The sequence below is a fragment of the Marmota marmota genome, unplaced genomic scaffold (genome assembly GCF_001458135.2).
Source record: "Marmota marmota marmota unplaced genomic scaffold, marMar, whole genome shotgun sequence".
Classification (NCBI taxonomy): Eukaryota; Metazoa; Chordata; class Mammalia; order Rodentia; family Sciuridae; genus Marmota; species Marmota marmota.
Window position 1 is genome coordinate 37,013,338 of NW_025999949.1, and position 11,792 is coordinate 37,025,129.

At 57.3% G+C, this 11,792-nt stretch overlaps 1 protein-coding gene across 5 annotated transcripts; it reads left to right on the forward strand.

The window, feature by feature from the left end:
* Window positions 1-6: 6 nt before the first annotated feature.
* On the forward strand, window positions 7-7,377 carry Gli4 (GLI family zinc finger 4). Of its 5 annotated transcripts, XM_048802251.1 has the most exons (5): window positions 7-407; window positions 633-793; window positions 2,856-2,951; window positions 3,589-4,003; window positions 4,256-7,377. In XM_048802251.1, the coding sequence occupies exons 1-5, from the start codon at window positions 316-318 to the stop codon at window positions 4,506-4,508; spliced, it is 1,017 nt and encodes a 338-aa protein (XP_048658208.1). In that variant the 5' UTR covers window positions 7-315; the 3' UTR covers window positions 4,509-7,377. The 5 variants fall into 5 exon arrangements, with proteins under 5 accessions (XP_048658208.1, XP_015342042.1, XP_015342043.1 ...); XM_015486556.1 differs by having other exon boundaries at window positions 3,589-7,377; XM_015486557.1 differs by having other exon boundaries at window positions 7-374; window positions 3,589-7,377.
* Window positions 7,378-11,792: the final 4,415 nt, after the last annotated feature.

Genomic DNA, 11,792 nt, shown 5'->3' on the forward strand with positions numbered 1-11,792 from the left:
AGAAGGCGCGTTGCTGCAGACCTCCCGCGCCGCAGTGTGGAAGAAAAACGCTCTCACGCTGGACGCGAGCCGTTCGTGCAAACCAAGTTAAGGAACAGTGTTTGGCCCCAGATGAGTCTCGGGGTGTGGCGGGCAGGCCGGACTTGGGGGTTGCCCCCTGCGGCCTCCGACTCTGCAGGGCGGGAGGAAGAGCTTCCTGGGATCTAATCTAGCACCTCCGTGCCCCAGCAGGCATGTTCAGCTTTTCACCCCACCAGGGCCAGGAGCCCCCGGATATGGTACAGGAGGTTCCCCTGGAAGTGTCAGCATGCTCTTATGGTGGGTGAAGCCTCGGGTTGGAAGGACATTCAGGATCCTTTGCTGAAGAACTTGGGGTCAGTCCCTGCAGGTCTGCTGGTGCTGTCCAGGTGACGTCCTAATAGGATTTCACATTGAACAAAACATCCCAGGTCCTTGAATCGCCTCCTACCACAAGCTGGGCACCTCTCCACTTGCCCTTACCTCTTGGCATCCTTGTGTTCCTGAATGAGGAACACTGTGTCATATGGGGCTGCTTAGGACCTGGTGTGTTGTCCCCTCTCCCCACAGACTTCTCCACCACCCTCATCTGCCTTGATTTTCATTTTCTTCAGGTCCCAGGTGCACACACCTTCAGGAAGTCTCTGGAAGATGGCGGCTCTAGGAGCTGTTGAGGAAGTTCTTCCTGTCCCATCTCCCATCAGTCTGTCATCATCAGAGACACCTGGAGCCCGGCACCACACAGCACAGCTTCACCTCCGCAGTCATCCACACGGTACTCATCTGGCCCACTGTGTTCCCTCTGCCCTACCTCCACACTATGGAGCCCCCATCTGACCCAGTAACCCAGCTGGCTGAGAGGCAGCAGCAGACAGTTGTGCAGCTTCTTGGAGGCAGGGGCCTGAGAGGCAGCGCTAGGTCAGGACTCAGCCGTGGGAGGAGACCAAACCCATGTCTGGCTTCCTAGGAAAAAGCCCCTGGGACCATTTCTTCCCTGGTGTAGAAAGAATAGCCTCAGAATCTGGGTCTGGTGTGAGCAGGAGTGAGCCAGCACCCCCAGCCCTGTCTGAAGCTGTGTTCCCAAGCAGGAGAAGAGAGCCCAGAGTTGTTGCTAGGCTGCTTTGGGACCTGCAGGGATGGAGCCATTGGCCTTGGTGTGTCTTTACTGGTCACAAGTAAGGAGCAGGCAGGGTGCACTGTGCCCCTGGCACACCTGGCTCTTGGGTCATGGTGTCCTGAGGCTTCCTCTCTGTGTTGCATAGCCAGGCTCAGTGCTCCTAAGAGCCTGAGCCATTGACAGCAAAGACAAGGTCCCTCGTAAGGTATGTCCTGGCAGCCTGCACCTATGTTTAGAAGCTGGTGAAAGGTCCAGGAAAACAGCCTTCCTGGTGCCCAAGGTTCTCAGTCTTGGCTGTTCTTGTTAGTCTGTCTACTGGCATAGTGACGCTGAGGCTTGTGGAGCATGACTGCTGTACCAGGTCTAGGATGAGCTTTTCAAAGCCCAGCCACAGCCTTTCACATGCACACTCACAGATAAGGACAGAGAGGACACCAATAGCCAGGAAATCACATGGTGCAGCACAGGCCAAAATGGGAGTCGTGAGCTCTGTGTCTGCTGCCTGACGGCAGGACCTTTTGCCCCTGCCCATCCCCAGGAGATTGCTGGGAAAGTACTTCTTTGGAGCACCTTGCAGTGGTTCCTGTGAACTAGGTGGAATGTCTGGAAGGACCTCAGCCTCATTCTGTGCCGAGCCTTGTGGGGCCACCCCTACCACCATCTCTTTCTCCTCTCCGGTGGTTTCTGGACCTTCAAGGGCCCCTGGCCTGTGCCCCAGGGCCTGCGTCTCAGAGCCCAGAGCTGAGCCCCTTTGCCATCTGGTTTCTCAGGAGTGCTCCAAGGCCCACAGATCCCTGACAGACCCCAGTGTTTCCAGAACCTGCCCAGGGTTCCCCTGCCAGTTAGAATTCGAGCCAGAACTTCTTAGAGCCAATCCTTCCAGCTTCCAAGTCAGAGTCTGAGATGAGCCAGAGGAAGCCCACCCAGGAGCCCTGAGTCCCAGTGATCGTCAGAGCCCACCCCATACCCAGTCACTCCTGGAGACTCTCTGGCTGGGCTCATACTGGGCACTTGGTGTCCTTGCAAGAGGAGCTGGCTCCTTCCTCCTCAGAGGAAATGAAGGATGCAGGGGGCTCATTAAGCAGGGTGCTCAGCTGTCCCTGTGGGCAGCAGGCTGAGATCCTGTGTCCGAAGCTGAGACCACCTCCTGGCTGGTCCCAGCCTCTTAGAGCAGGCTAGGAAGCAGGTGTAGGACATAGTTGTTCTTCTCCCAGGACCTCTGTGTTCCTACATAGACATAGGTCAGGAGCCATGGCCAGTTTTGGGGTGCTGAGGGTCTGACACAGCTCCTCAGGGTCTGTGTTGTATCAATATAGGGGCAGTGGGGCCTTCTGATGGGGGCATGGGAAGGAGGCCAGGCCAGAGACTGCCCAGCTTTTGTCTGCTTACAGAGCAAGGGAGGGTAAGTCCCAAAGCCAGGTTCTCAGGAGGGCTTCCTAGGGCAGCTCTTGATCAAGCTGGGGAGGAGGAGAAAGGGTACTCCTGGCTGGGGAGGCTCCTGGCTGGGGAGGCTCCTGGCAGTGGCACGGAGTCAGGCTGCCCTGCTCTTCTAGAGGTGCTGGGGAGGTGTATACGTGGCAGTGGAGGAGGTGGTGCTGTGTGTTAAGGGCTTGGCCCAGGAGCACATGGCATCCTGTAGGTGGCCTGGGCAAGTGGGGCTGATTCCAGGGGAGGCAGCACTCTGGAGGGTGGGGCCTGAGCCATAGCCCCCAACCCCTAGGCTCTCCCAGCTCCAACCCTGAGGTGCTCTCCCAGCCATCAGAACTGGATCTCCAAGACCTAGAGGAAGTGGAGATCGGCAGAGACACCTGGCTTGGTGAGTGAGGACCACTGCCCACCCTACCCCGGCACAGTGAGCACGTTTCCCATTGCCCTGGAGCTCCTGAGCACCAGGCTCTGGGTATTCCCACTGCTGTGGCTGGCGGCTGCTGTCTGAGGTTGGGCAGCTGCTTCCAGGGAGTTGGGCTACAGTACAGTTGTCACTGAGGCCACCGCCACCCCATGGAGCTCTCTGAGCAGGTCTGAGCTCATTGGATCTTACCCGTCTGGCATGGCAGGCTTCAAGAGAGGCTTGTTCCTTGTCCCTCAGTACTTGAGCCCAAAGGATCAAAGTTCCAGATCCTTGCCAGTCCTTAATGTCAACCCTCGGGCCACCTCCTCCCAGCTCAGAGTAGACATGCAGGTCTTGTTAACCACTGTGTCCTCGTAGACAGCCAAGGCCCCGTACACATGCTCAGGTCACCATCTGACAGAGCCCAGCTGCCCCCCACCTTATGTTTTATCTCAGCTGTTTGGGGCAGAACACCTTGGCCACTGTTCGGGGCCTCCTTCCACCTCACCAGTCCCAAGTCAGGCTTGCCCCCCCCAGGTTCTGCTCTTACTTGGTCCCAGTCCCTAGAATGCCGCAGTGGGGCTGGAGCTGGGTACCATCTGTCTGCCGTCTCTCCTTTCAGACTCAGAGGCAGAGCCTGGGCAGGCTCCATCATCTCCCCACCAGCATGTTTCTGAAGACAGGGTGGACCCAGAGGGAGGGGCACTGAGGGGCCTCCTGAGGAACTTTCCCCACAGGCCCAAGTGTGGGGAGAGCTTTGGGCAGGAGTCCAGCCTGGAGCGGCCAGCAGACCAGCCTCCAGGGCCCATGCCCTGCACCCTGAGGAGGAGTGCCTGGTGCCTGGCACTCCTGTCGCAGGGAGCTTCAGAGACCGAGGGCAGCCCTGAACAGGCTCCAGAGCTGGGGTGCAGCTTGGGTCCCAGTCCACCACAGGCCAGTGCACGCGGCACCAAGCCGCACCGCTGCGAAGCCTGTGGCAAGAGCTTCAAGTACAACTCGCTGCTGCTGAAGCACCAGCGCATCCACACAGGTGAGAAGCCCTATGCCTGCCACGAGTGCGGCAAGCGCTTCCGTGGCTGGTCGGGCTTCATCCAGCACCACCGCATCCACACCGGGGAGAAGCCCTACGAGTGTGGCCAGTGCGGCCGCGCCTTCAGCCACAGCTCACACTTTACGCAGCACTTGCGCATCCACAACGGCGAGAAGCCCTACAAGTGCCGCGAGTGTGGCCAGGCCTTCAGCCAGAGCTCCAACCTGGTGCGCCACCAGCGGCTGCACACGGGCGAGAGGCCCTACGCCTGCAGCCAGTGTGGCAAGGCCTTCATCTGGAGCTCCGTGCTCATTGAGCACCAGCGCATCCACACGGGCGAGAAGCCCTACGAGTGCGCCGACTGCGGCAAGGCCTTCCGCGGCCGCTCGCACTTCTTCAGGCACCTACGGACCCACACCGGCGAGAAGCCTTTCGCGTGTGGTGCCTGCGGCAAGGCCTTCGGCCAGAGCTCGCAGCTCATCCAGCACCAGAGGGTGCACTACCGCGAGTAGCCACAGCCTGGCCTGCAATAAATCCTGTGTGTGGAAACAGGAGCTGGCTTCTGCTGGGCGAGGTGGGCTGCTTCCCGACCTGAGGGCCACCACAGGGGGAGGGCCTGAGGCCAGGAGCCGACCTGACCCTTCCAGAGCCTTGCCATGGAGCCGTCAGACCTGCCCAGCACCGGATGGAGACCAGTGGCAGCACCTGGAGCAGGCGGGGCGGACGGGGGGCTCCCTTCCAGGCTCCTGCATTCCTCCAGCAGCCTGTGGCCTGGCCCAGGCTTCCTGTCGACCCTGGGCACAGGGTCTGCAGCAGCTGGGTCTGCTCATGGCAGGTTCTCCCCGCACAGCCCTCAGACCTGTTCGTTGTCTCCTCCTTGCTCTTCCATTTAGGGCTTGCAAGGTCAGCAGGCTTCCATGAGAGGACCTCCCCGACCTGTGTTCTCCCTACCTGGCCTCCCATGCTGCTCCTGCTCTGAGAAGGTGGGGACCTTGAGTTGTCGGGGCTGGACAGGTGTGCAGAGGGGTCAGGCTTTTGTCCTCTGAAGATCTTCCCAGAGAGTCCTGTGGAGGGAAGGGCAGAGCCCGGTGGAGAGGGCAGGCTCCAAGCAGCCAGGGTTCCGGGCACCTTTCCTGCCCAGCTGTTCCCTCCAGAGCAGCTGAGGGACAGCAGACTCCTCCCAAGACTGCAGTGCCCAAGTGTGACCTCCCTGGCCCTCCCCACTGCTGGGCTTGCCCAGGGTTCCTGCTGGCAGGTCCCCGTGGTGCCTGGGAGGCACTACCCTGCTGCACTGGTGGTGTGCTTTGTGGCTGTCATCAGCCCTTGGCCAGCCTGTTTCCCAGGGGACACGGAAGTTATGAGGTGACGCATGGCTTCCTGCATGTCACAAGCAGTGACCAATCTCAAGTCTCCTGATGGGTCACACAGCCCTCTGCAGCCCCTTGAGGAAGGCACCTGTGGCCACCAAGTGCTGTTTGCCCCCACCCTGTGTCCCCATGCCAACTGAGAGCCAATTTAGAGGTGAGAGCTAGAGGTTAGGCTGTTGCCTGCCTCCCCCGCCCCTCAGGGATACGGGGGCAGCGCGAGACTCTGCAGGCAGCCCAGCAGCCTCGTCACCAAGGACGGGCTCCACTGGCAGGAATGGAGCCCAGCAGCGTCTAGGGAAGGTCCTATGCCTCCTGGAAGTGGCCTTCAGGCACCTTGTGGGGCAGGGCCAGGTGCCCCAGAACTAGCTGTGGGTGCTAGTGGCTGGCAGGGCAGCTCTTCTGTGCTGGGTCTAAACCTTTGCTGAGGCAAAGTCACCGTTGTCCCTTGCTGGGCAGGACCACCAAGATGAGCTGAAGTGGAATTTGCATCTCCCGTGGTACCCTTTTTCCTCCAATCCCTGGCAGTCAGCAGATTCCCAGATGTTCCACCTGATCTCCACCCAATGTTTCCAGGAAATTCAGTGGTAGGGGTCAGGCATGGCTCCTCAGGACCGTTCTACTTACCCTTGCCCATCCCCATCAGCATTCACTTGATTGGGGCACTTATCTCCTGTGCCCCAGAGGAACCTGGGCACCATCTCCCCTCAGTTATTCCTGCCTTGCAGGAGGTATCTTGTCTGGGCCAGCCTGTGAAGGGCTCCTGCAGTGGCTGTTTCCAAACTCCAGAAGTGACCATTTCTGTGAACACAGCGTCTGCATTTGGTCCCAGAGAAAGGGGCCCTAGAGGGACACTTGAGCCATCAGGTCCTGGAGCTGCCAGAAAGGATTTTGTGAGGCAGTTTCCAGGGATTGCAGGCAAGGTGAGGGAGGGCTGTGAGCTGATGAATCCTAGATGGAACCACTTGGTTTTAGAGTATGAGGATCTGCCCCAGGTGCCGTGAGACAAGAGGCAGATATATCCAGGGTCACGCTGGGTTTTATTGTGGAACTTACTGACAAAGGCAAAGTTGTGATAAGATCAATTGCATTCTCAAAATTTGGATCAGAAAGGGACATATATATGAATCAGGACCAAAGTAACCTCATCCTGGCTGAATTGTACCTGGTTTATCTTAATATGGAAGAGTTGGGTACATCCCTGGAGTCGGGGTCTAACCTTGTGCATTGTTTGCTAGTTGGTGAGTGCAAAACCACTAAGCACCACCAGGAGGAAGAGTAGAGAGGCATATTACTTGAAGTCAGGAGAACACTGGAGATAATTCTCATAGCAGTGTGTCCCCCCAAAACAAAGCAATGGGCTTTTATTGGGGAAATGGGCATATTCCCCTAGGAGACTCATCACTTGTAGAGGTGGGCACACTGCTGGGAATGCTCAGTTTGAGGTCACAGCATAGCCTTAAAAAAAAAAAAAAAAAAACCCAGCTGGCGATGCCTCTGGGCAGAGAATTCAGTATTACAACGAGCAGAGTTCACTCCAGGTCACCTAGACTCCGTGGTCAGCAGCTTGCACTGGTTCCTTGTGAGTTGCTCTGGAGAGTTTGGTCTGGAACAAAACACCTCTGATGGAGCATTAAGTCACTTAAGGGGCGGCTTCTCCTTTCCTCCAGGAAGCCTAGGCGTTTGTCCCCAACTGTACCAGCCCAGTGCTAACAGTATGATTCTGTGGCTTGTCTATCACAGTTTGCTGGGGAACTGTGCAGGAAAAACCAATTAGGGTTACTCTGGGGCAATTGTGGGGGTAGACTCAAGATGGCTGTAGTCAAGCTGAATCTACCCAGGCTGCACGTGGCTGTGGCAAAAAGGGTCAATCCTGGGTTTGGAGACTGCTGTTGGACACAAGGGTTTGGTTTTTACATAAACATACCTGTATGGTGCAATGGATAAGAAAATCAACTGTGGAACTTAAAGGACAGCTCTACTCTTATCTGTGTAAAATGAGATTAATTTCTCTGAACCTGTTTCCTGGTTAGTAATATGATGAAGTCGGGTTTTCAGTGTTTTGAGAGCCCTTGGGTAAGTTGGGACTTCAGTCGCAAAGCAGTTAGCAACCCTGCCCTTCAAGGGGATAGAGGAGGCCAGATCCTGGTGTTGACCAGGTGCCCCTCACGGGATACTTCCTTCATCTGGTAGGTAGCCTTGTGTTTAGCTGTGGACCTGTACCAAGGTTTCCTCACTTGGGAGCGTGTCTATGCTGGCAGACACCTGAGTGGCTCTTGTCTGACCCGTCTTTGCCCCGCGGTTCCTTTCTAAGTACTCCGCTCCTGCAGCTGGTCCGACTGTGCCTAGACTGGGTTCATCGCTGGACGCTCACGTTCCCACCCCAGTCCCGGCCAGCACCCCCTCTCTCCTGGACCACAGCCTCAACCCAGAGTTGGATTCCCTTTTTCTTCCCACCTACAAGCACAAAGGCCTTGACGCCCCCCCACTTCCCGCAAGCCCTTATGGCCTCTAGGTCCCCTTGCTTGCCCCGTCTGTGCCCCACCGCCGCATCCCCTAGCACCTCGGACAGCGCCGGGCGAGCAGCCGCGGTCCCCAGGCTGGGCTTGGGAGCCAGCCTTCGGAAGTGCCTGCGGCGTGGGGCGGGGCCTGCTGGCCGCGCTTCCGTCTCAACGGTGCGCGTTCCGCTCGCTGGAACTTGGGCCTCCGGGACCACGGAGCACCCCTCTGCCCCCGAGCCGGCCGGCCGTGCGTCCTCCGGGGCCCCTCTGGCCCCGGTCCGCCCCGCGCGCGGCGGCCAGCTGGAGCTGTGAGCGTGGGGTGTGTCCCCTGCATCGAGCCAGGGACCCACTCCGCAGGCGCGCCTTGAACGAGGCCGGTACCGTCTGGCCAGCGACACCTGGTGGCCACCGTGAAAGGAGGGAGGCTGGAGGAGTCGTGGGGAAAGCTGCGCGGCGCGTTCCTCTCCGCGAAGGCGCGTCCTGGAATGTCGGGACAGCGCTTTCTCAGAAAAACCGGGATCGCCGAGCGTCTGCCCCTGTCGCCTTCTCCTGCACACCACTCGGGGCGAAAGGGATGCTCCTGCTGTTGCCGCCGGAAGAGACCCACCCTCCTGGACCTTGCCTGGACACGGTCTGTTGGCCAGGCAGCTAGCCGCTGCCTGCCTCCTGCGCAGTCCTGTGTCCCTTCGGAGCGCACCTGGGCTCTAAGCACAGCCCGGTGGGTGCCTTCTGAGACCCTCAGGACCTGTCCCAGGACGGGAAGTGTACATCCCAGCCAATGGGCTCTGGCACCGGCTCTAACCTTGTCTCCCGCCTCACCTGCCCAGGGAGACCGGCCAGACTCTCCGTCAGGCAGCCAGGATCCCAGAACACCGTACTTACCTCTCCAGCCCCCTTCTTCGTCCCTCAGGCTCGAGCCCCAACCCTGCTGCCTCCCCTCACTCAGCCAGCAGCCTCCATGGGCTCTGCCAACAGCCCACCCTTGCCTGCTGCCCTACTGGGTGGGTGGGAGGTACCCCGCCACACCGCAGACCTCAGGGAGGAAAGTTGAAGTCGCATCCTTAAAAAGCACGTTTTTAACAAATTTCTTTTCCCCAAAGCATTTGTTTGTGGTCTTTAAAGAAATTTTAGAAAATGTAAAAAGAAAAGAAAGAAAGAAAAAGAATAATGTAAACCAGGAAACGTTTTTCCTTCCTGTCAGTAATTATGAAGAAGTGTTTGCCTATATTTTCAATCAGTTCTTGGTTTTAAAACGAACTCAATGCTCAACTCATCCCTAAAATAATCTTCCTGACCTGAGGTCTCAGATCTGCCAGGATCTGTCCTGGAGCCCTTGTCCCCGCCTTGTGAGGGGCTCCAGGGGGATGAGGCCCTGCACACAGCTGTGTGCTGAGCCCAGGACTGGACTCTGGAGCCCACACTGCACTCCCACCACCGCCCTATCCTCCCTCAGTTTGCTGTGACTGTGAGTGGATGGCGTGTTTCCAGGGAGGATGCCTAGATGGGGGTCACAGGGGCAGCGGTGTGAGCAGCGTCCTCCAGGCTCCCTTTCAGTGTCCTGGAATGCCCATCCATGCTCCTTGGGAGAGACCTTTTATCCCAAATGGGAGAGCTGTTCCTAAGTGTGTCCCCAGGTTTGGCCAGTCTCGCCCCAGGCATTGCCCAGGGGTGCTTCATGCATTCCAGTGCATCTGGTGCTAGCGGAGGTCTCAAAGTCAGGAGGATGCTCCAGAGAGCCTGGCTGCTTGTGGGCCACTTTCAGAGTGTCCAGCAGTTGGTGACTTTGTCACATACCCCCCTACCCACTCTCTAATTCAGTACAGCATGCTGGCCCCAGGCAGCTGAGGTGAAAAGCACTGACTCCCAAGAGCCAGATAGCCCCCCATGGCCTGGGGGGAGGCAGGTGGGGACAGAAGTCCACCTGTGTGCTGGGGGGGGCAGGGGGACTCAGTCTTGTAATTCGCGTTGGGCCCAGCTCGGACCCGGGCCTTGGGCGGGGCGTCGTCTGCCCGCAGACGGGCAGTGTGGTTTGGTGCAGATTCAGGCTTTGCTTTAGGTTCTCATAGGCAGCCTGTCCTGGCAGGAGAGCGGTTGCCCTGTTGCCAGTTCTGCCATGTCCCTTACAGGAGCCAGGTCTTCCCTAAGCTGTGGCCCCATGTCTTCTTTAAAATGCAGTGTCCCTCTTTCCTCACCTCTCCAGCCCACAGACCACTCTCCTGGGTCACACTAGGCCTGTGGGACATTCTCCACCTCTCCTCAGAGGCTGCCCAGGCGGCGCTGCGTCCAGCCAACTCCAGCCCAGACTTAGCAGAGAGCAGGACCACATCACCATGCCCTCTGCTCTTTCTCTTCTGTGACTTATTTTTAGGAAGAAACAAGAAGGTTCTAGAAATAGTTAGGAACGCACTGTGCCACAGCAGCTCAGTGAGGACAAGGGGCAGGTCGCACAGCTGCCTGGGTCTGTGTTTCCTACCCAGATGAGACACAGAGGCCGCTCCGCAGGGAGCTGAGGCAGAATGCTTGCTGGTGACAAGCAGGGTGGTGGGCAGACAGGCCCACAGAGAGGTCCTTGGACAGTCCTGGGAGCAGACAGCCTGTCCCCTGCTGACTCTGTGAGGTCCTGTGCCCCGCCTGCGCCTGGCAGTCACCTCTCCTTTGGTCCTATGGCCTGCCTTTAGGCCAGGGAGCAGGAACCCACTGAGCTTTTCAGCCCTGGCACCTTTAAGGAGTGCTAAGCTGCGGTGACTTAGGCCTGCGGTCAGCATTTGGAGGTGCAGGGCTCAGGCCCTTTCCAATACCCACAAGTCCCGCCACCACTCCCTGCTGCACCCCTCCCCTGACTCGGGCAATGGCAAGGCCCTACTGAGGTGGATGGTGCAAGGTGTCCATCCTCTGGAGGAGCGCAGTATGTTTCTGGGAATGGCCTGGTTTGTTTTTGTGTTCCTTTAATAAGTATAGTTGCGACCATTAAGTATGAAGGAAAAAACGTGACTTTCCCAATTAATGCAACTACTTCTAAAGAATGAATCTGTTTGCTCTAAATGATTCAGCTGTGGAACTGTAAATCGTTAATGTTTAATGAGAAACCCCCTGTAGGAAAAACAGTCAAGGAAGTTTTTGAGAAATTAAATTAAAATCTAGAGAAGAAGAATTCATGTTAAGAAGACAGATTAGTGCTTGGTACTGGGCAACTTGTTCTTGTTCCTGTGCACAATGGTTTGATGCTCTTACTCTTGTTTGATTAAAATTAGTAGCCTCTCTTTTCAAGTTAACCACTTGCCATAACCGTGGTGCTGTTCTAGTCAATAAGTCAAGAAAGAATAGTCAAGGTATAGGCCAGTAGTCTGGACATTTCTAACTATTATTAAAAGCTAACTAACAGAAACAGCTCAAAGCAAAACGCAAACTGAAAATAAAAATGCTTGCTTATGCATAAGCCAGGATACATTCTTCTTATCTAATTGTAGCTACGTAATATTTTGTTTCTTTGAATAATGATTCCTGTTTTGTAACCACAAAGTACTGTGAGCCTGCCAAAATGAAAAGTATGTATGATCAACTTCACAAGTAGAGATGGGGATTCGGCACCTTCACTCTGTGTCTGTGTTGATTCTCCGCCGCCTTTCGCCGTCTCTCGCAGACTCCTCGCCTCGGTTCCTCTCCTGAGACCCCCTGCCCGAGCTGGACTCCGACAGCTCCCTACAGCCCCGTCCGGCCCCCCCCCCCCCGCGTCCAGGACAAAGCTCCTAATTTCCCTTCTCCCTGCCTCTCACGAACACGGACGCTCTTGCCCCCCATGGCCCGGGCACAACCAGAGTCCGGTGACACCGCCCTGTCCCTTTCTGGTTTCAGACCGTGAGGACCAAGGAGCGCAGAGCAGGGAGGCCTGGAGCGGGCAGCGCCCCGGGGCGCCCGCGGGGGGAAGCCCAGC

Bases quoted from the DNA above. Each gene is read 5' to 3' on its own strand.
- Gli4 (XM_015486556.1), top strand. From the start codon at position 316: ATGGTGGGTGAAGCCTCGGGTTGGAAGGACATTCAGGATCCTTTGCTG. The intron at 794-2,855 runs GTACTCATCTGG...CCCAACCCCTAG, and splicing joins CCTCCGCAGTCATCCACACG to GCTCTCCCAGCTCCAACCCT. The intron at 2,952-3,588 runs GTGAGTGAGGAC...CTCTCCTTTCAG, and splicing joins CGGCAGAGACACCTGGCTTG to ACTCAGAGGCAGAGCCTGGG.